This window comes from Solanum dulcamara, chromosome 9 (assembly GCF_947179165.1).
Source record: "Solanum dulcamara chromosome 9, daSolDulc1.2, whole genome shotgun sequence".
NCBI lineage: Eukaryota > Viridiplantae > Streptophyta > Magnoliopsida > Solanales > Solanaceae > Solanum > Solanum dulcamara.
Window position 1 is genome coordinate 23,080,771 of NC_077245.1, and position 24,619 is coordinate 23,105,389.

Below are 24,619 nucleotides of genomic sequence, written 5' to 3' on the forward strand. Positions count from 1 at the left end.
ATTGAATTCAAAATGTAAACAATTGTTGTTTATTTTTTTTTCCTCTTATTAATGATGTTAAAAGTGTATTATACCTATATTCTTAATATTCAAATACTATTTAAATTAGTGTATGTGTTACTATATCAAAATTGTGATAGAAATATATTATATATGTATTTATTTAGTTTTGGTTAAAAAAAAAAGTAAGACTATTTTCGGTAAGAATAAAAGTAGTACTATAATTCATAATTAATAATTAAAGTAATATAATACATTATTTAAGTAAAAAGGTCTTTATATTTTTTTTGAGTGTTTGATAAAATTAGAGTAATTTTTAAGCTAAGTGCTAAATTGAGGTTGCCTAACTTATTGTTCTTGGCATAACAATTGATTTGCTTGGATTAATGTATTTTTTTTTATAAGTAATTATTTGTATCGAATATAAATTAAATCTAATATTTAAAAAGTATTTTTTGGTACTTGGATCTTTAAAGCTACTTAAATTCAATCAATTCAAGCGAACTCTTATAACTATTTTATAAAACTTGCTGTTTACTTTGACAAACATTTTCTTTCTACATAACACCCTGATAGCACTTTTTCATTTCAGTTATCTATGACGTTTTTATACAATGAGCCTACTTCTCTAAAATCATTAACTCAGATATCTAAATTATGCGTATTTAGGCATCACAATTCTATTTACCCTCAACTCAATTTCACTCTTTTTATGCTGATCCTAACATTTTTACTTTCTAGGGTGATAATTCACCGGAGAAGAAGAGGTGAAGCTCTGAAAAACTGTATTAAAGTTGTATTAAAATCGTATTAAGTATAAAAAATAATTGTAATATGATTCAAAATAAATATTATACATTATTACGAATTCGATAGTTGCTATTCCAGAACAAATAAATATAATATTTTTCTAACAACGTAAACTAATTTAAATAGCACTGAAAATATTTGAAATTCACACATAATACTAATAAAATATTTAAATTTAAAAATATTTTAGTAATATTCACCACTTGCATTGAACCATGTCTCTAATATGTGTAATATATTGAATTCAAAATGTAAACAATTGTTGTTTATTTTTTTTTCCTCTTATTAATGATGTTAAAAGTGTATTACACCTATATTCTTAATATTCAAATACTATTTAAATTAGTGTATGTGTTACTATATCAAAATTGTGATAGAAATATATTATATATGTATTTATTTAGTTTTGGTTAAAAAAAAAAGTAAGACTATTTTCGGTAAGAATAAAAGTAGTACTATAATTCATAATTAATAATTAAAGTAATATAATACATTATTTAAGTAAAAAGGTCTTTATATTTTTTTTGAGTGTTTGATAAAATTAGAGTAATTTTTAAGCTAAGTGCTAAATTGAGGTTGCCTAACTTATTGTTCTTGGCATAACAATTGATTTGCTTGGATTAATGTATTTTTTTTTATAAGTAATTATTTGTATCGAATATAAATTAAATCTAATATTTAAAAAGTATTTTTTGGTACTTGGATCTTTAAAGCTACTTAAATTCAATCAATTCAAGCGAACTCTTATAACTATTTTATAAAACTTGCTGTTTACTTTGACAAACATTTTCTTTCTACATAACACCCTGATAGCACTTTTTCATTTCAGTTATCTATGACGTTTTTATACAATGAGCCTACTTCTCTAAAATCATTAACTCAGATATCTAAATTATGCGTATTTAGGCATCACAATTCTATTTACCCTCAACTCAATTTCACTCTTTTTATGCTGATCCTAACATTTTTACTTTCTAAGGTGATAATTCACCGGAGAAGAAGAGGTGAAGCTCTGAAAAACTGTATTAAAGTTGTATTAAAATCGTATTAAGTATAAAAAATAATTGTAATATGATTCAAAATAAATATTATACATTATTACGAATTCGATAGTTGCTAATCCAGAACAAATAAATATAATATTTTTCTAACAACGTAAACTAATTTAAATAGCACTGAAAATATTTGAAATTCACACATAATACTAATAAAATATTTAAATTTAAAAATATTTTAGTAATATTCACCACTTGCATTGAACCATGTCTCTAATATGTGTAATATATTGAATTCAAAATGTAAACAATTGTTGTTTATTTTTTTTTCCTCTTATTAATGATGTTAAAAGTGTATTATACCTATATTCTTAATATTCAAATACTATTTAAATTAGTGTATGTGTTACTATATCAAAATTGTGATAGAAATATATTATATATGTATTTATTTAGTTTTGGTTTAAAAAAAAAGTAAGACTATTTTCGGTAAGAATAAAAGTAGTACTATAATTCATAATTAATAATTAAAGTAATATAATACATTATTTAAGTAAAAAGGTCTTTATATTTTTTTTGAGTGTTTGATAAAATTAGAGTAATTTTTAAGCTAAGTGCTAAATTGAGGTTGCCTAACTTATTGTTCTTGGCATAACAATTGATTTGCTTGGATTAATGTATTTTTTTTTATAAGTAATTATTTGTATCGAATATAAATTAAATCTAATATTTAAAAAGTATTTTTTGGTACTTGGATCTTTAAAGCTACTTAAATTCAATCAATTCAAGCGAACTCTTATAACTATTTTATAAAACTTGCTGTTTACTTTGACAAACATTTTCTTTCTACATAACACCCTGATAGCACTTTTTCATTTCAGTTATCTATGACGTTTTTATACAATGAGCCTACTTCTCTAAAATCATTAACTCAGATATCTAAATTATGCGTATTTAGGCATCACAATTCTATTTACCCTCAACTCAATTTCACTCTTTTTATGCTGATCCTAACATTTTTACTTTCTAGGGTGATAATTCACCGGAGAAGAAGAGGTGAAGCTCTGAAAAACTGTATTAAAGTTGTATTAAAATCGTATTAAGTATAAAAAATAATTGTAATATGATTCAAAATAAATATTATACATTATTACGAATTCGATAGTTGCTATTCCAGAACAAATAAATATAATATTTTTCTAACAACGTAAACTAATTTAAATAGCACTGAAAATATTTGAAATTCACACATAATACTAATAAAATATTTAAATTTAAAAATATTTTAGTAATATTCACCACTTGCATTGAACCATGTCTCTAATATGTGTAATATATTGAATTCAAAATGTAAACAATTGTTGTTTATTTTTTTTTCCTCTTATTAATGATGTTAAAAGTGTATTATACCTATATTCTTAATATTCAAATACTATTTAAATTAGTGTATGTGTTACTATATCAAAATTGTGATAGAAATATATTATATATGTATTTATTTAGTTTTGGTTAAAAAAAAAGTAAGACTATTTTCGGTAAGAATAAAAGTAGTACTATAATTCATAATTAATAATTAAAGTAATATAATACATTATTTAAGTAAAAAGGTCTTTATATTTTTTTTGAGTGTTTGATAAAATTAGAGTAATTTTTAAGCTAAGTGCTAAATTGAGGTTGCCTAACTTATTGTTCTTGGCATAACAATTGATTTGCTTGGATTAATGTATTTTTTTTTATAAGTAATTATTTGTATCGAATATAAATTAAATCTAATATTTAAAAAGTATTTTTTGGTACTTGGATCTTTAAAGCTACTTAAATTCAATCAATTCAAGCGAACTCTTATAACTATTTTATAAAACTTGCTGTTTACTTTGACAAACATTTTCTTTCTACATAACACCCTGATAGCACTTTTTCATTTCAGTTATCTATGACGTTTTTATACAATGAGCCTACTTCTCTAAAATCATTAACTCAGATATCTAAATTATGCGTATTTAGGCATCACAATTCTATTTACCCTCAACTCAATTTCACTCTTTTTATGCTGATCCTAACATTTTTACTTTCTAGGGTGATAATTCACCGGAGAAGAAGAGGTGAAGCTCTGAAAAACTGTATTAAAGTTGTATTAAAATCGTATTAAGTATAAAAAATAGTTGTAATATGATTCAAAATAAATATTATACATTATTACGAATTCGATAGTTGCTATTCCAGAACAAATAAATATAATATTTTTCTAACAACGTAAACTAATTTAAATAGCACTGAAAATATTTGAAATTCACACATAATACTAATAAAATATTTAAATTTAAAAATATTTTAGTAATATTCACCACTTGCATTGAACCATGTCTCTAATATGTGTAATATATTGAATTCAAAATGTAAACAATTGTTGTTTTTTTTTTTTTCCTCTTATTAATGATGTTAAAAGTGTATTATACCTATATTCTTAATATTCAAATACTATTTAAATTAGTGTATGTGTTACTATATCAAAATTGTGATAGAAATATATTATATATGTATTTATTTAGTTTTGGTTAAAAAAAAAGTAAGACTATTTTCGGTAAGAATAAAAGTAGTACTATAATTCATAATTAATAATTAAAGTAATATAATACATTATTTAAGTAAAAAGGTCTTTATATTTTTTTTGAGTGTTTGATAAAATTAGAGTAATTTTTAAGCTAAGTGCTAAATTGAGGTTGCCTAACTTATTGTTCTTGGCATAACAATTGATTTGCTTGGATTAATGTATTTTTTTTTATAAGTAATTATTTGTATCGAATATAAATTAAATCTAATATTTAAAAAGTATTTTTTGGTACTTGGATCTTTAAAGCTACTTAAATTCAATCAATTCAAGCGAACTCTTATAACTATTTTATAAAACTTGCTGTTTACTTTGACAAACATTTTCTTTCTACATAACACCCTGATAGCACTTTTTCATTTCAGTTATCTATGACGTTTTTATACAATGAGCCTACTTCTCTAAAATCATTAACTCAGATATCTAAATTATGCGTATTTAGGCATCACAATTCTATTTACCCTCAACTCAATTTCACTCTTTTTATGCTGATCCTAACATTTTTACTTTCTAGGGTGATAATTCACCGGAGAAGAAGAGGTGAAGCTCTGAAAAACTGTATTAAAGTTGTATTAAAATCGTATTAAGTATAAAAAATAGTTGTAATATGATTCAAAATAAATATTATACATTATTACGAATTCGATAGTTGCTATTCCAGAACAAATAAATATAATATTTTTCTAACAACGTAAACTAATTTAAATAGCACTGAAAATATTTGAAATTCACACATAATACTAATAAAATATTTAAATTTAAAAATATTTTAGTAATATTCACCACTTGCATTGAACCATGTCTCTAATATGTGTAATATATTGAATTCAAAATGTAAACAATTGTTGTTTATTTTTTTTTCCTCTTATTAATGATGTTAAAAGTGTATTATACCTATATTCTTAATATTCAAATACTATTTAAATTAGTGTATGTGTTACTATATCAAAATTGTGATAGAAATATATTATATATGTATTTATTTAGTTTTGGTTAAAAAAAAAAGTAAGACTATTTTCGGTAAGAATAAAAGTAGTACTATAATTCATAATTAATAATTAAAGTAATATAATACATTATTTAAGTAAAAAGGTCTTTATATTTTTTTTGAGTGTTTGATAAAATTAGAGTAATTTTTAAGCTAAGTGCTAAATTGAGGTTGCCTAACTTATTGTTCTTGGCATAACAATTGATTTGCTTGGATTAATGTATTTTTTTTATAAGTAATTATTTGTATCGAATATAAATTAAATCTAATATTTAAAAAGTATTTTTTGGTACTTGGATCTTTAAAGCTACTTAAATTCAATCAATTCAAGCGAACTCTTATAACTATTTTATAAAACTTGCTGTTTACTTTGACAAACATTTTCTTTCTACATAACACCCTGATAGCACTTTTTCATTTCAGTTATCTATGACGTTTTTATACAATGAGCCTACTTCTCTAAAATCATTAACTCAGATATCTAAATTATGCGTATTTAGGCATCACAATTCTATTTACCCTCAACTCAATTTCACTCTTTTTATGCTGATCCTAACATTTTTACTTTCTAGGGTGATAATTCACCGGAGAAGAAGAGGTGAAGCTCTGAAAAACTGTATTAAAGTTGTATTAAAATCGTATTAAGTATAAAAAATAGTTGTAATATGATTCAAAATAAATATTATACATTATTACGAATTCGATAGTTGCTATTCCAGAACAAATAAATATAATATTTTTCTAACAACGTAAACTAATTTAAATAGCACTGAAAATATTTGAAATTCACACATAATACTAATAAAATATTTAAATTTAAAAATATTTTAGTAATATTCACCACTTGCATTGAACCATGTCTCTAATATGTGTAATATATTGAATTCAAAATGTAAACAATTGTTGTTTATTTTTTTTTCCTCTTATTAATGATGTTAAAAGTGTATTATACCTATATTCTTAATATTCAAATACTATTTAAATTAGTGTATGTGTTACTATATCAAAATTGTGATAGAAATATATTATATATGTATTTATTTAGTTTTGGTTAAAAAAAAAAGTAAGACTATTTTCGGTAAGAATAAAAGTAGTACTATAATTCATAATTAATAATTAAAGTAATATAATACATTATTTAAGTAAAAAGGTCTTTATATTTTTTTTGAGTGTTTGATAAAATTAGAGTAATTTTTAAGCTAAGTGCTAAATTGAGGTTGCCTAACTTATTGTTCTTGGCATAACAATTGATTTGCTTGGATTAATGTATTTTTTTTTATAAGTAATTATTTGTATCGAATATAAATTAAATCTAATATTTAAAAAGTATTTTTTGGTACTTGGATCTTTAAAGCTACTTAAATTCAATCAATTCAAGCGAACTCTTATAACTATTTTATAAAACTTGCTGTTTACTTTGACAAACATTTTCTTTCTACATAACACCCTGATAGCACTTTTTCATTTCAGTTATCTATGACGTTTTTATACAATGAGCCTACTTCTCTAAAATCATTAACTCAGATATCTAAATTATGCGTATTTAGGCATCACAATTCTATTTACCCTCAACTCAATTTCACTCTTTTTATGCTGATCCTAACATTTTTACTTTCTAGGGTGATAATTCACCGGAGAAGAAGAGGTGAAGCTCTGAAAAACTGTATTAAAGTTGTATTAAAATCGTATTAAGTATAAAAAATAGTTGTAATATGATTCAAAATAAATATTATACATTATTACGAATTCGATAGTTGCTATTCCAGAACAAATAAATATAATATTTTTCTAACAACGTAAACTAATTTAAATAGCACTGAAAATATTTGAAATTCACACATAATACTAATAAAATATTTAAATTTAAAAATATTTTAGTAATATTCACCACTTGCATTGAACCATGTCTCTAATATGTGTAATATATTGAATTCAAAATGTAAACAATTGTTGTTTATTTTTTTTTCCTCTTATTAATGATGTTAAAAGTGTATTATACCTATATTCTTAATATTCAAATACTATTTAAATTAGTGTATGTGTTACTATATCAAAATTGTGATAGAAATATATTATATATGTATTTATTTAGTTTTGGTTAAAAAAAAAAGTAAGACTATTTTCGGTAAGAATAAAAGTAGTACTATAATTCATAATTAATAATTAAAGTAATATAATACATTATTTAAGTAAAAAGGTCTTTATATTTTTTTTGAGTGTTTGATAAAATTAGAGTAATTTTTAAGCTAAGTGCTAAATTGAGGTTGCCTAACTTATTGTTCTTGGCATAACAATTGATTTGCTTGGATTAATGTATTTTTTTTTATAAGTAATTATTTGTATCGAATATAAATTAAATCTAATATTTAAAAAGTATTTTTTGGTACTTGGATCTTTAAAGCTACTTAAATTCAATCAATTCAAGCGAACTCTTATAACTATTTTATAAAACTTGCTGTTTACTTTGACAAACATTTTCTTTCTACATAACACCCTGATAGCACTTTTTCATTTCAGTTATCTATGACGTTTTTATACAATGAGCCTACTTCTCTAAAATCATTAACTCAGATATCTAAATTATGCGTATTTAGGCATCACAATTCTATTTACCCTCAACTCAATTTCACTCTTTTTATGCTGATCCTAACATTTTTACTTTCTAGGGTGATAATTCACCGGAGAAGAAGAGGTGAAGCTCTGAAAAACTGTATTAAAGTTGTATTAAAATCGTATTAAGTATAAAAAATAGTTGTAATATGATTCAAAATAAATATTATACATTATTACGAATTCGATAGTTGCTATTCCAGAACAAATAAATATAATATTTTTCTAACAACGTAAACTAATTTAAATAGCACTGAAAATATTTGAAATTCACACATAATACTAATAAAATATTTAAATTTAAAAATATTTTAGTAATATTCACCACTTGCATTGAACCATGTCTCTAATATGTGTAATATATTGAATTCAAAATGTAAACAATTGTTGTTTATTTTTTTTTCCTCTTATTAATGATGTTAAAAGTGTATTATACCTATATTCTTAATATTCAAATACTATTTAAATTAGTGTATGTGTTACTATATCAAAATTGTGATAGAAATATATTATATATGTATTTATTTAGTTTTGGTTAAAAAAAAAAGTAAGACTATTTTCGGTAAGAATAAAAGTAGTACTATAATTCATAATTAATAATTAAAGTAATATAATACATTATTTAAGTAAAAAGGTCTTTATATTTTTTTTGAGTGTTTGATAAAATTAGAGTAATTTTTAAGCTAAGTGCTAAATTGAGGTTGCCTAACTTATTGTTCTTGGCATAACAATTGATTTGCTTGGATTAATGTATTTTTTTTTATAAGTAATTATTTGTATCGAATATAAATTAAATCTAATATTTAAAAAGTATTTTTTGGTACTTGGATCTTTAAAGCTACTTAAATTCAATCAATTCAAGCGAACTCTTATAACTATTTTATAAAACTTGCTGTTTACTTTGACAAACATTTTCTTTCTACATAACACCCTGATAGCACTTTTTCATTTCAGTTATCTATGACGTTTTTATACAATGAGCCTACTTCTCTAAAATCATTAACTCAGATATCTAAATTATGCGTATTTAGGCATCACAATTCTATTTACCCTCAACTCAATTTCACTCTTTTTATGCTGATCCTAACATTTTTACTTTCTAGGGTGCTTCTCCATAGTTCAAACTTTTGGTTCATTAATTTTGTTAATTATATTAATATAATCAACAAATAACATATATAATAACACCTATTTTCTTATGTTGTGTTGATTAATTCATCCTTAAGTAGGATATATATGTATGAGCTTATTGTCGATCCTTGTGTTACCTTGGATTATTAAAAAAAACTTTAATATCTCTTATTTTTTATGTCTTAATTTATGTGACACATTTTTTTTCCCCAGTCAATCTTAAAAAAATGACATATTATTATATTAGTAATAATTTAACTTTAAAATATCTATTTTATTCTTAATGAGATGATTTGTAGTCACACAAATATCTATGACTTGTTTAGATTATACTTTTAAATTTTTTTGCTTCTTAAATTTCATATCAAATCAAACAATATCACGTGAATAAGACGTAGGGAATGCAATTGTTCACACCCTGGTGTATGTCTACTTCATACATATCCTTTTTGACAATTTTTTCTCCTCTTTTATGAAATTAATATATTTAACCAAGCTAGTTTCACCTCCAACACCCACCATTTGGACCTTTCTTGGTAGTCTTTTCCATCTGAATGAATATCATGTCTAGATTTTTATTGTTGTTGAGAAAATATAGTTATTAAATCTATTTTTAAATATAAGAAATAATAAATTTTAAGTAATCAAGAAATTGAGGCATGTGCAAAATAATTTAATTAGAAAAATGATATTGATCTAGTTTGATTTGATACGGAGTTTAAGAAAATAAAAAATATTTTTTCATCTTTTGATCCTAAATTAAAGTTATGTAAAATGTACCAAAATATTTTTTAATCTTATAGCCTTTAATATAATTAAAATTTTATCAAAAAAGGAAAATGGTTATTCTTTTTTAAATAAATAAACAAATTAATGAAAAGCAGGCTAAAACAAAGAAAAGAGTGTTGGGGCATAGCATATCGGTTGGGGATGGAGTGGGCAAGCAAAGTCGGCGACGCAGTTAGCAAAGCGCTAAACAGCAACAAAGTGTTGAACGTGGTGTTATTGAGTGCATTTGGGTTGCTATGTATGAGATCAGTGCAGCAACAAAAGAATATGGAAGTTCTTGAGGCAGAAAAGGACTCTTTGCTCAATTCTAATAAAGCTATGAAGAAGGCTATGTGGGATTGGAAGCAGCAGCTTTTTGCTGAAGCTGCTTTACCCAACTCCCTTATTCCACTCTCCAAGCTTAAAACCATCTATGGAGAAGTCCAAACCACCACATCTTCTTCTGGTATGAATTTTCTCCTTTTCTTTCTCTATCCGCGGGGATGTTTTTGCTTGAGTTATAGCATTTGGGGTCTCTGGAATTGCACAAATTAGTTGGTTTGAAATTGATTTTGTGGGTTTGGCTTGTTTTGAATTTGGGTATGAATGATTCTTCTGTATTTTGCTCTAGAAAAATGGTCACTTATTAGAGAAATAGCGGCTGTAAGGAATTTGAAGTGGTTAGGTTTAGTACGTTGTTAGGGTTTTGAGGTTTTACCTCCCATAATTTTGCTGCGGCAACCTGCTAGATAAATCACGATCACAAATTTGAGGTATTGAGATTAGGTTGGTTACTGGAAATAAGAAACTGATGGGGTTTCCATTTTCCGTGCCCCAGTTTTGCTGCTTCAAAGGGTTCAGCGGATTATTGAATTTCTGTATTAGATCAAGTAGGATACAAGTACTCATTTGGTCCTGTGGCTGTTATTATATTCACCTAAATGTGATGTTGACAGTTGGCACTTAGAGGTTTACCCAAGATATAGCAAGGTTTAGACGTGCGCTAGTTATTGAAAGCACTGTGAACATAGCAGCACAGAAACCTCAGCTTGATGAAGCCTAGTTTGCTTTATTGAAATGTGATTACTTAAAATTATATGGGTGCAAGAGCTGGAGAAGCAAGTGCTCAGCCAGTGTCGTAGCCCCTATCGATATAGTCTTTTGCTACAAACAATCAAAGATCTATGATGGTAGAATGAAATGTCATAGAAGAAATAAAAAACCAGATGCATTTACAAGTGTATCATTTCTACATGTATAGATGAGTGGGTTTTATTTGTAGAAAACCATGTCCTCTTGTAAGTTTTCTACTTTTGGTATACTTATTGTATGCGGGCAAGCTTTTGCCTTTTTCTAATGAAATTTATTACTTCATCAAATAATAAAAATTAAATGCATCATTTCCTTATAATTGTATTAGACTATTAGGAGCGAATGTTGTTCATTCCATTAATTGATCTTTCGCTTGCTCTTGCAGCGTTATCTATGTCCGCCCTTATCATGTTTCATCATATGCTACTTTTGTTGTTCCTTTTGTATTTATTGAAGTAGATTTTCCCTGTACTTTCATTCCTTCAAAAATCAAAATGCTGGGAAGCAAAATTCTTCAAGCTTTTATGATACACTAGTAAACACACTAATCGTGTAAATAATGAAATGATAATTGAAGTAATGTTTCTGCAAAAATTGGTAAAAATTACCAAGTAAAGTGATTAGGCTATTGCAATGCAATGCAACATACCCAATGAAATCCCATAAGTGAGGTCTGGAGAGGGTAAAATGTACGCGGACCTTACCACTACCTCATGGAGATAGAGAGGCTGTTTCCGAAAGACCCTCGACTCAAAAGTCACAATCCCAAGTAAGGAAGGAAAACAAACAATATATATAGCATAATGGCAAAAAAAGTGATGCAAATTTTCCAAGACAAGAACAATAACGATAACAAAGTAATGTGATAATTAAATACAATAATAACACAACTATAAAGGTACGCCTAGACCTATGACCCCCCTAAGCCGACACACGACAACATACCATTCTATCCCAACTAGCCTTCTACCCTAATCCGTGACCTCCACTTATTTCTATCTAAGGTCATGTCCTCGGTGATATGAAGTAGCGCCATATCTTGTCTAATCACCTCTCTCCAATACTTTTTCGGTCTACCCATACCCCTCAGCATAATCCCTAACTCCAACCGCTCGCACCTCCTAACTGGGGCATCGACACCCTTCCTCTGCACGTGTCCAAACCATCTCAGTCTCGCTTCTCTTATCTTGTCTGCCACAGATGCCATTCTCACCTTCTCCCGAATAACCTCATTCCTAATCTTATCACTCCTAGTATGTCTAGACATCCATTTCAGCATTCTTATCTCCGCAACATGCATCTTCTGAACATGAGAGTTCTTTACTGGCCAGCACTCCACTCCATATAACAACGCTGGTTTAACCACCATTCTGTACAGTGTTTTGAGAAGCGAGAAGCGGAAAAAAGCGATGGGGGCTCGCTTCACAGAAGCGAGAAGCGTGAAGCGAAGCGCATGCTTTTTTCAGAAAAAGCGCTATTTAGTATAAAAATATAAAATATAAAATATGCATAGATAAATAATCAAGAACTCAAAAGACTTAGATTAAAAAGTAACTAGATAGTCAATAATCCTCATAAGTAACAACATATAAAGCAAATGCATAACCAAATCACAAAGAGAGCAAAATCCTATTCTTCAACAAGATCCTCAAACTCTTGAAGTGCCATCAACAAGGGTTCTACTTCTACTTGGTCCTCATCTTCTTCCTCATCGGAGGACTCATCAACAAGAGTTCTACTTCTATTTGATTTTGAACATGAACTTGAACCTGTAGCTACTCTTTTTTCCTTGCCCCTTAAAGTACTCCCCCTAAAACCATAAATATTCTCCTCCACACCACTAGCCGTAGCAACTTCACCATAAGTGAGACCTTCTCCTTCATATACTTCTTCATCTTCATGATTTTGGGGTGCTCCAGTTAACCATTCATTTGCATCATCAATATTATCCAACAAAATTGGATCAATGGTATTGCGAGCATTGTAGCGACGCACCAACGTTCTATTATATTTGATGAACACTAGATCATTCAGGCGTTTTAACTCAAGTCTGTTTCTCTTTTTTGTATGAATTTGCATAGAATATGTAGAAAGTAATTAATGAGAGGACTTTGGACAACTAAGATATCATTTAATTTAGTAATAACGTAATATAGGTTCTCACATGTTCATACACGCTCCAATTTCTCTCGCAACCGGATGAGCTACAAGTTAAACTTTGCACTCTAATAGCAAATTGTTGCAAGTTTGGGACATTATGACCATATTGCATCCACCATTCAACTGTAGAAGAATTATTTTAAAAGTTAATATGTAATAACTTAAAAGTTAAAGCTCTAATAGTTAAATGTTGAAATGCTCACCTGGTGACCTTAAGGTTCTAGCTCTAATGGCCGACTCAATTCCAAGTAGCCCATCAGCTTTCATGTACACACCAAGCTCATCCCCTATTTTGTCTTGCAAAGTTTTATCTAGGATCATCCTCTCAACACATGCATGATATCCCAACCACACTTCTTCAGTTAAAGTCTTCATCTCATTATTTTTATAATAGAGCCCCGGGTTCAAAATATGTCCAGCTGCATGTAAAGGTTGATGAAGTTGATCCGTCCACCTTGCATCAATGATTTTGAAAACATTCATATATTTCCTGTCATCATAATTGAATGCCTTTTCAATACTTTCTTTGGCCCTATCCATGGCTTCATAAATGTAGCCCATTGGTGGTTTTTCTCCCCATCCACCATACGAAGTACATTAATTAAAGGACCACCAACTCTAAGTGCTTGAACAGTGTCATTCCAGAAATATGGACTGATGATGTGTCTCGCAACTTCTTTCCCAAGAGTTTCCTTTGCATAGACACTCTCATTCCATTCAGTGGACATAAACAAGGTTTTCAGATTTTTCTTTTGCATATAAAAACTATGCAATGTCAAAAAAGCTGTTGCGAATCTTGTCTTAGCAGGTTTTACCAAGTTTCTTTGCTTTGTGTATCTCCTCATCATATTCAACAACAGTGCCCTTTGACTGATATAAGAATGTATCTTAACAGCCTTACCAAAAACTATTCAAAAAAATTTAATAGTTAATAAGTAAGAAAACTAACATGAAGATTAAAAAAGAACATTAAATATCAAGATTCAAGTTCACCTGTAGAATACGTGGCCTCTTTGAAAATGTCACCAAACATCAAGTTGATACAATGAGCAGCACAAGGAGTCCAGAAAATATGCGGGAACACTCCCTTCAACATGTCACCCGCTTTTTTGTTCTCACTTGCGTTATCGGTCACAACTTGTACCACATTTTCCTTGCCTATTTTCAAGATAGTCTTCTCAAACAAGTTAAACATCTTATTAGAATCAGTAGGAGAGTCACTAGCATCATGAGATTCAAGAAACACACTCCCTTTTGGAGAATTCACCAAAACATTGATGATCATTTTCCCATTCCTTGCTGTCCATTTATCCATTATAATGGAACAACCATACGTTTTCCATTGAACCTTATGATCTTCTACAATTTTGTTTGTCTTTTCCACCTCTTTTTTTAAACAAGGAACTCTTACCTCATGATAGGTAGGGGGCTTCATTCCAGGGCCATATTGGCCTACGGCCTCAATGAATTCACCAAAACTTTCGGTGTAGTTAACACAATTGAAAGGCAATCCTGCATCATACATCCACCTAGCAAAAGCAGATACAGCACGATCCCGTAAAATCTTGCTAGAAGCCTCTAGATCAATAGGTCCACCTTTTCTCTTTTCATTTGGTTTTTGCGAGAAATAGAGATTAAGAGGACCTTTGACATTGCTAGCGGTGGATGACCCACTTTCACTAGTTGAAGGTTTCTTCTTTGAGGGAGGTCCCATTGGCATATTCACTTCAACTTCATCATCCATTTCATCATTATCAACAAGATTAACCATGGATGCTTCAGGATTCATTTGAGTTTTAAATTCATTTTTTTCCGTAAAATACTCCTTTATTTCTTCCTTCACACTATTCGGGACCTTTGGACACACTTTAACATCTTTATAACCACCAATAAGATGCTTCTTGTGACGAAATATTCCGCCATTATGTGTTATATCACAAAAAACACATTTGATTTTTGTGTTACTTCCCATGGCAATTCCATATGCCCAAGCTGGATCCTTTTTTTGTGCCATTAAGAAAATACAACTTACTACAAAGAAAAAATAGAATAATAATTCAGTCACACAAGTCAAATTGTCAAAACAATAATAGAGCAGTTGACAGATGGCAGCAAAATTAATAAAGCAGTAATAGAGCAGCTGAGCAAAATTAAAAAAAAAATAATAAAGCTGCTGGCCTGCTGCAGTGGGTTTTAAGTCAAAAATTGGCCATGAAAGTGGTCTATATGGGCTCCACTTTTTGATAAATTCCCTTTATGCAGTTAATTAAACATCCAATAACCATTCTCCACTTCATATCACCAGCCCACTAGCCTAATAAAACAGCTGCAGTAGTATTAAAAAAAATAAAGCAGCTGCAGTGGGTAATAAAGCAGCCCTTGTTTTGTGTAATAAAGCAGCCCTTGTTTTGTGTAATAAAATCACTATAAAAAATTCAACCAAATTTTTTAGCTCAACAAATTAATTAATATTATATGATAAAATGATTTATGAGAAAAAGAAAATCATGATACAGATATAAAAAACAGAGCATAGCTTAACAAAACAGAGGTCCACTGAGAACCCAAATCAAAAAAAAAAGGGCCAAAACATACCAGCAGCTGCGCAGAACTGCACTGCTGGATAGAAACAGAAAAAGAAGATGAGAAGAAGTGATGAAGAGAAAAAGAGTCACAGCGGCAGAAGCTGAATAGAAATAAAAATAGAAAGAGAAAGAGAAAGAGAAGAAGAGAAGAAGAGAAGAAGAGAAGAAGAGAAGAGAAGAAAAGAAGAAGAGAAGAAAAACTAACCTGGTTGAAGTTTGAACTGATGAAGTCTCGAAGAAGTCACAGGAGCTTGGAATAATTAATTGTAAGTTTACAGATTTGTTCTTTTAAAATAAACCCTAGTGCCGCTTTTAACAAATAAGCGCGCTTTTTTCTCGCTTCGACATGAAGCGCGCTTCTCGCTTCTTCCATGAAGCGCACGTTTTTCTGTTTTCGCTTCGCTTCACGGTATTGAAGCGCTAGTGCCTCGCCTCGCTTCGCTTCACGCTTAAAGCGAGCGCTTTAGCGCTTTTTCACAACACTGATTCTGTAGAACTTACCTTTAAGTTTAGGTGGTACTTTCTTATCACACAGGACTCCAGAGGCAAGCCTACATTTCATCCACACTGTTCCAATGCGGTGCGTGACATCATCATCGATGTCCCCACTACTCTGGGTGATGGATCCAAGATATTTAAAGCTTTCTGATTTGGGAATAGGTTGAGTTACAAGCCTCATTTTCTTGCCCTCTTCATCCATTGCAGCACTAAATTTGCACTCCAAGTGTTCTATTTTGGTTCTGCTCAATCTGATCCCTTTGGACTCCAGCGTTTATCTCCAAACCTCCAACCTATCATTAATTCTGTTCGGAGCCTCATCAATCAAAACTATGTCGTCCACAAATAGAATACACCATGGAGCCTCCTCCTGAATAGACCTTGTCAGCTCATCCATCACCACGGCAAAAAGTAAAGGCCTCGGCATAGATCCCTGATGTAGTCCCATCTCAACAAGAAAATGCTCTGAGTCACCTCCCACCGTCCTAACCCGTGTCTTGGCTCCAGCATACATGTCCTTTATCGCCCTAATATAAACCATCGGGACACCTTTAGCCTCCAGACACCTCCATAGAACATCCCTTGGAAATTTTGTAGTATTACCTCTGCTCAATGTTTTCATTTTTGAAATAATAAAAACCCATACTCAACTTATTATGTTAATCTTTATAGTATTATTTTATACTGGTTATACTTTTGCTTCGCTCTAGAATCGGACCACTGGGAATCTAACAAAATCTTGATAATCCCTCCTCTTATCCTCTTCTCTTTCCCTCTCCCTCCTTCCTATTCTCCTTCACATTTTACAATTCTCTTAGACAGTCTTTGGTGATCATCCACTTCGGTGATTAAGCCTAGCTTCATCAATAGAGAAATCATGTCTTGTATGCGAAATTATGTTTCTAGCTACTGACAATCATGGAAACATTAGCAATAGGTGGACGATAAGTAAAAATAGGGCAGTCTCTTACCTTTTCGATATTTCAACTGACACAAGATATTTGAGAATCCTGACTCAACAAGAACAAACAAGAAGAATCATCATAGCATCCAAGATTGTAGTCTTGTATTTTATGAAGTGGGTGGAAACCTCGGGAGCAGGGTTCAAGTTCCAGCAATGACAAAAAACAACTTCGTTGGCAGAGTTATTTGATACTTGTGCTGGTGGGCAGCATGTACCCTGTGGTAGTAAAGTTGTGCACTAATTGGCCTGAACACCACCATTATAAAGAAAAAGAGAAAAACAAGATTCATCATGGGGCTAGACTCCTCATAAAACTTTAAACACCAGAAAGGTAGACATTGCCTATAAACTATGGAGGTTCATTGAGAAGAGTCCAAATTCCCTGCTAGAAAATTGGCTCAATGGTCTACAAAGCCAGTATTTTAAAGAAGAAAAGCTCTCCTAACAGAAACATAAGTGTCGTAAATGAGAATTGTACCATCCTTAGGATAAAGTTCCTCAAAAAACGTCTAGTAGGAACATCCTAACATGTTAACACATGCACTTAATAGAGTGGTTGGCTCCAGAGGAGATAGGAGAAGTTGGAGATCTTGTGGAAATTACACCTTGAGAACGCATATGATCATGTGAATGGGGAGTTCTTGGGTTTTATAATGTTGAAGATAGGATGTGGATTAAGTTCTCCCTATTAATGATCAGATTCTCAGTCCTAGTGAATGGTAGAATTTAGGAGAAAAGAAAAGGTTGTGAAGATCTCCCAATATTTTGTTCCTGCAACGGGTTATTAAATTCATACCTTATTTGCAAAATGTAATAAAGTACTACATGAAAAAATATCCTTGGAATGCCTCAAATAATTTTGATGAAGTAATAATAGATTTCATTACTGGCATCAAGAAGATGCAAAAAATTACAGATTGTAGAAGAGCAAAAAAACATTGTTAGTTGCATTACATAAAAACTATGCTAGTGTTAGGGAGCTAACAAAATTCAAAAAGGTTTCAGGGTAATCTACCAGAGAAGTATTTTTCCACATAAATAGAAACATCAACCATTTAGCCTTGAAGGAATAATTTGGAGTTTATTAACCATCAAAACATCTTTCTGTTCCTCTTTGTCCAGATACACCAAAAAGTACTTGCAGGTATCATTTCCAGTTTCCTTGATGGCCTTATCAACTTTCCAACTACTCCAACCTTCATAGGCCTCTTAAATGATCTGTGGCATTGCACAACTAAGACCAAAAATAGAGTAGAACAAGCACCATGTCCATATGTACCAGCAATTTTGAAGTGGAGGAATAAGTTACTGTTGGTTTCTATCTCCTGTTGACACATGTAGCATCCGTTGACTATTTGGATGTTCCTTTTCTCGAGATTGTCTTGGGTGAGGCATGCTTCATAAAGGGCTGTCCAGCAGAAACATTTAATTTTCTTTGGGCAGCTTAGACTTCCATGGCCAGTCGTCAAAATCATTTGTTGCACGAGTTTGCATAACCTGCTTTAACTGAGTACCTGCCATCATTTGCACTGCCCCATCTTAACTTAATTGTTGCCTGCAAATTCAATCTGTAACCTTCCAGCCTGGAGATTCCTTTTGAAAAGAAGGTTGCAGGTGTTGCCTTCTTTATTCTGAGAGGTGGAATTTGGCTCACTAGAGATTTGAAAAATGTTGGGAAATTCATCCTTGAGGATTGTGTTGTTTAACCATCTTTCCAGAACGTGGTGTGTAGACTATTGCCTTTTATTAATTATGTATCTTGAAAGAGTTCCTCCCCAAGTTTGCCTGTACTCAAATATTTATTACTTAAATCCTTAGCTAAAGGTGTAAAATTTATCAATGTAAAACCAGCCTATCACTTTATGAGATCCTGCCAATTTCAAACTGTGGGGAATGGTAGAGGGGCGAGCTCATTGTCCACCAAGTTCCAAACCATGCATCATTGACCCCTGGGGATTACTTGGTTATAAAAAAAGAACCTTCTGTTCTTTTGTTTTCTCAGACTAGGTGTAGTTCTGATTAGATTTAGATATTGTGACTTTGTTGATCAAAATTCTTGTAGCCACTTGTAAAATATCCCCTCTTTAAGAGTTTGAGATTGTGAAACTATATTTAGTTCTATTTTTCTCTTTTATGTATTTTAGGAGATCATGTGCTAATCTTTTTATATGATAAATAAAGAACTATGGTATTGTACGTTGACTTTTAAAGTGAAAAGGTAGTTGGATTTGAGCCAGAAATCAGTGACTTTGAGCAAGCCAAGATAAAAATCTATGAGTAAATATTCAGTTGATGCAAGCTTCTCTTACAAGGCAATCCTAGCAGAAAGACCCCCATTAGTGGCCTCAATCGAAATGATTCAGAGGTTGTAAAGTTCTTTTTTTCTCTTTGTCCAACAGTGACTGGTTTGTTGGGAAATTCTGGATAATATGTTTTCTTGGGGTATTCCTTCCCAGTCTAAGAAGAAGTAATGATCTCGCTTGTACGACAGAGGCAAAATTTAGGTATAATCTGCATAGAACTTCTCTGAGAGAGAAGAAAGAGTTGTGTACATCTCCCTAATATTGATTCCTGGAGGGCTTTAGCTTTTGACTATCAAACTTATTATGTCAGAGACCAAGTATAAACTGAAGTCCTAAACTTGTAAATTTACAGGAAGTAATACATGAAATTTTCTGTCCATAGCAGAAGTTCCATGTTATTCTTCACATATGATATTTTAGGTAGAAAAGAAAAGGGAAAAAATGGGGTAAAACACACCAGGAAGTCAACTCAAAGATGGCTCCTGAGGTAGAATTGGTGGACTGAGACATCGATTCTAGTGATGCTAGCACTTGAAAGGTTGAACTATGTTTTTTTAAGAAGCAGAATAAAAGATTGGCCTTAAGGGCATGAGATGCTAGTGTCCCTTTCAAGAAGGTGATGTAAACAGGCCCTTGACCTTGTTTTTGCCTTAGATCTACCTTTAGTCATGTCTTATCCTTCTCGAGCTCCTTTTGCACTGGTTGATGTCAAATAACCACAGCTGGCATTTTGTGATTGACTTTGAAAACCATACAACTTTGAATAGGACTTCATCTGACACAATCTTTTGTAACTGCCCGGAAATAACTTTATTTTGTTCCCATTGTTAAAATCCGTTTGTTACTTATATATATATATATATAGACGAGTTCTTAATATGAAATTGGTAATGAACCAAAATCGAGTTAAACTACCATTGCTGAAGTCCATCATCAAGAACAGCCTCAAGCTGGTGGCCCAGTCCAAGAAGCTGCTGCTTGTGGCCTTCGTTATTTTTAGATCAAGAATAGGGAAAGAGCAAATTCTGTATGTTCCCACGAATTAGTGAATTAGACAGGATTTTTTTATTTTAGAATAAGAAGTGGTGGGTCAATTGCCCCTAGGGCTTTGGTCTAGTGGTAAGTTCGTAGCTTGTGATGTGTTAGGTCTATTGGAACTCGGTTTTCTTGGTTATGGAAAAAAAGTTGTGGGTCAATTTTCATAAATTTTATCATGAATGCAAAATACTTTGACGCATCCTTGAATATCTGAATTTGTCTTGGTGGAAATAACTTATTATTCAGTGAACATCTTGTATTTCATAACCCATTGAAGGGAATATAATCCCCCCCCCCCCCCACTCATCTGCCCCTGCACACACACACACACACACATAGTGTATAAGTGCTATGGAAGGGAAGGTGCTAGTTGTATTGCTTCTCATTGCTTTTCGTCACAAACATGCAGGTGGAGATGCTCAAAAAGGAGATGGAAAATCACCTGCACCAGCATTTATTGTCTAAAAATCATTGTTGTAGCTTGTTTATGAAGAAGCAAGTTGTTTACTGGCAAAATAACAAGTGGCCACTAAGATCTGCGAACTATCATGCTTCAGTTAGTAGAATGGGAAGCTGATCGTAAGGGGGGATAGTGGTGTAATTCTGAGTTTTTTCTAGGAATTTAGTGATTTACAACGGTTTGTTTCCCTCTCCTCTCACGTGCAGTCAGTAAGGAGGTCGAGGTCCAAGTTTAATTTGTGGTATTATTTGATGTTGCTCCACTTTTCTACTTTATTCCTGGGACTGTGCCATGAGCTGCGTTTCACTATTAATCAACCAAGTATATTAACTGTCAAGTTGAAAACTCTTATGAATTGGCTTGTCTCGCGAATGTAAAAGCGGTGCAAAATTCATCTTCATATTATTTTTGTTGGACCAGAATACTTGCGGGACATTTCCTGGAAATGATAGCCTTTTCCTTAGATTTACTTTGCCGCAGCATTAGATATGGGCATAGGAGAGAAGTTATTGTTGCTGTGCTCTGAATAAGGTTGGTGAGGTTTCTAGGAATAATTTTTATTAACATATTAGAGCTACGCGAAGAACATGTGCTTCCTTTTGATGTCTAGTGTCTACCTTCTTTTATTTGCATAGAGATGCGAACTGCAGTGAACTTAATAAGTTGTTGCATTTGGATGTTTGATTGGTTCCACTACAGATTGCGCATTGTTATTCTAGGTAAGTTGGCAATATGATGGGAGTTTCTTAATCGCTGCTGAAGAATCGACTTGTTTAGATTTTATATAGTGACCGTATGGTCTACCTCAACTTATTTGGGATTAAGGTATGATTGTTGTTGTGATCAAATTTTGTACCTCTAAGGTGGCTATAAAACAAGGAAAAATTACCTAATTAAGCAAACATAGCTGCTATTAGTTATGTAGGTATTAGTTGTGCAAGTATTATTTAGTCTGAATACATAAATAAGCGCTTGAACTTGTTCCGTTTTTCCTCTTAGGCCCTTAACTACGCCGTCTTCTTATTGAACCTCTGAACAATCCATAATTTATACCTTTTTAACATACTTGCCTGGCATGGCACAAAACGTGTTCTCACGCCGCTTGAGTGCATGTGGCGTATTCTCATACAACGGTTTTCTTCTTCCTTTTATAACCCTAATTTTCCCCCTCTTTCTCTTTTCTTTCTCTTCTTCCTTACAAAATTTTTTGTGTTGCTCATCAAATATCTCTCTGCTTCATCGATTTATTCATCATCAAGTACCAATGTCGAAGTTATCTTCCTCATCGATTTCTTCTTCTTACACTGCAAATGTGCTATGTCAATGTGGGAACACTATAAAACTTACTTCACTAAATTAAACTCTAAAATTGTCTGCAATTTTCGATGATATATTCAACAAAAAACTCAAAATCACTTTGAAATCTGACCAATTGGAGTTGTCTCCCAAAATTAGTGAAATAAGACCAATTAGGGTTTTCTTAACCGATCAGTGAACATGAAGTTTGGTGGGAAAATGAAGAGTCCTTTAGCTTTTCAGGTTTTATTTTGAATTTTATTTAGGTTGTTCATATGTAAATAATTTAAAGGAGTTAAGAGTTTTGATTGATTGAACTTTCCATGTGGGAAAGGCGGACTTCACGTGCACAACAAAGAAAAAATATTTGTTGAAGTTTTGTGTCATGTCAACCAAGTATGTTTAAAAGGTACAAATTATAAATGGTTCAGAGGTTCAATAGGAAGACGACATAGTTGAGGTGCCTAAGGAGAAAAACCGAACAAGTTTAAGGGCCTGTTTATGTATTCTACCTATTATTATAGGATTTAGTTATGTAGAAATTACAATACATAAATGATTGCTTATGAATATTTAATTTGTTGTAAATTAATATATATTATTTACGAACAAATAAGTAAACAAATTAGGGGTAAATATGTAATTGTATTTTAAAAAAGGAACAAATAGATTTTTTTTTAAAATAGTATAGTAGTATGATTTTTAAAAAAGGTAAACAACTAGTATAATTTTTTTTAGAAAAGTAAACATAATAAAAAAAGATTTTGAAAGTAAATTGATAGGGGTAAATATGTAATTTAATTATTTTAATTCATGTATAACTAATATCCACATAACTTATTCCATCTTCTACCACGCATAAAATTATACATAAATTTCTCATAAGATATATGAGTATTAATTATGTAGAATTATTAAATACAATCAAACACCGTATAAAATTAATACATGAATAACTTTTCTACAACATTTGAAACTTACCAACCAAAAATTGTATAGAATTAATATATGAATAACATTTATTCTATTTACAAACCAAACATGTACTCCATCCTTTTAAAAAAGGAATGACCTACTTTCTCTTTAGTCTGTTTAAAAAGAATGACATTTTTTCTTTTTTGGCAATACTTTAATTTCAGTTTTTCACATAGTACGTTTAAGGCCACATGATGAAAGGACATTTTGATACATTTGACATAACTTTAATTTAGGATCACAAGATTGAAAAAACTTTTTTATTTTTTTAAACTCGTGTCAAGTCATATTAGATCTTTTTTTTGAAATGGAGAGTATATAAAATTAAAACATGAATAACCAAGTTTTTCATGTATTAGATTGACCCTTCTACAGTAACCAAACGACTCCTTAGAGTTTGGTCTATTAATGTATGGTTTCACTTCGCTCGTCCTCTACAAGTTTATATGAGCGTTTATACACATTTTTATTAAGTTCATATGAGCGTTTATACACATTTTTATCAAGTTCATATAAGCGTTTATACACATTTTTATAAGATCTTATAGAACGGTGATCGAAAATTGTGAGTTAAGTTATATGTATTTGTTTAAGTATGTTGAGGGTTGTACATGTGGAGTAAGGTTGGGGGAAGTATTCTTGACTTCATGAGAGGTTTGTTTGATGATTTGGGAAGACGGGGAAGAACGTGTGGTGAGACACGTTTGTTATAACATTTGTCGAGCTTGTCGCGTGTTGAGTTATTTGTTATATTGTTGGCATAAATGCGCTTTTTGATTCAATGCTTATACAACTTTCATATTCGATATTAATAAAGGTCATAGATTGAAAGGCAAAGTTAGCGCCATAGTTGTAAATCAAGGATTAAGGTTTATAAAGCTAAAATCTCCTTTGCCATTAAGGCAAAACCCTGTGTCATTTGTTTCTCCTATAAGAATCAATACAACATATATGATACGTGAGCAAAGATCCTTCATTAGCTACGTGCCATACATTTGTTTATATGCTTTCCACTTGAAATTACTTGCCATCGTACTTCACATGTCTATTTGTTAAAGCTCGCAAGCATTTGTATTACTCCTTTCGAGTCAAGTATTCATATTGTTTCACAAGACCGTATTCGAGTCTTGAGTCGAGGTTGAGGCTTAAAGATCTCAGGTCTTGAGTTGAGGTTGAGGCTTAAAGCTCGTATCTCGGGTATTGTATCTCGAGTTTTGAGTCAAGATCAGGTTTCAATGAAAGGTAGAGGAAGGATGGATCTAAGAAAAGGGTGGGGTAAGATGGAGGAGGAGGGAGGTTGACCATCCAAAAAGATTGAATCAAGTTGAGCGAGTAATT

General features: G+C 30.9%; 2 protein-coding genes across 2 annotated transcripts; one reads left to right on the forward strand and one right to left on the reverse strand.

The window, feature by feature from the left end:
• Nucleotides 1-10,033: 10,033 nt before the first annotated feature.
• On the forward strand, nt 10,034-21,410 carry LOC129903049 (uncharacterized). The gene is made up of 2 exons (XM_055978528.1): nt 10,034-10,376; nt 20,960-21,410. The coding sequence occupies exons 1-2, from the start codon at nt 10,073-10,075 to the stop codon at nt 21,013-21,015; spliced, it is 360 nt and encodes a 119-aa protein (XP_055834503.1). The 5' UTR covers nt 10,034-10,072; the 3' UTR covers nt 21,016-21,410.
• On the reverse strand, nt 13,109-14,775 carry LOC129903048 (uncharacterized). The gene is made up of 2 exons (XM_055978527.1): nt 13,366-14,775; nt 13,109-13,285 (listed from the first exon to the last, which is right to left on the reverse strand). Exons 1-2 carry the CDS (start codon nt 13,721-13,723, stop codon nt 13,134-13,136), a joined length of 510 nt encoding a protein of 169 aa, XP_055834502.1. The 5' UTR covers nt 13,724-14,775; the 3' UTR covers nt 13,109-13,133.
• Nucleotides 21,411-24,619: the final 3,209 nt, after the last annotated feature.

Excerpts from the sequence above, each read along its gene's own strand:
- LOC129903049 (XM_055978528.1), top strand. The coding sequence starts at position 10,073 with ATGGAGTGGGCAAGCAAAGTCGGCGACGCAGTTAGCAAAGCGCTAAAC. Across the intron at positions 10,377-20,959 it reads AACCACCACATCTTCTTCTG|GTGGAGATGCTCAAAAAGGA; the intron begins GTATGAATTTTC and ends ACAAACATGCAG.
- LOC129903048 (XM_055978527.1), bottom strand. The coding sequence starts at position 13,723 with ATGGGCTACATTTATGAAGCCATGGATAGGGCCAAAGAAAGTATTGAA. Across the intron at positions 13,286-13,365 it reads TAGAACCTTAAGGTCACCAG|TTGAATGGTGGATGCAATAT; the intron begins GTGAGCATTTCA and ends ATTCTTCTACAG.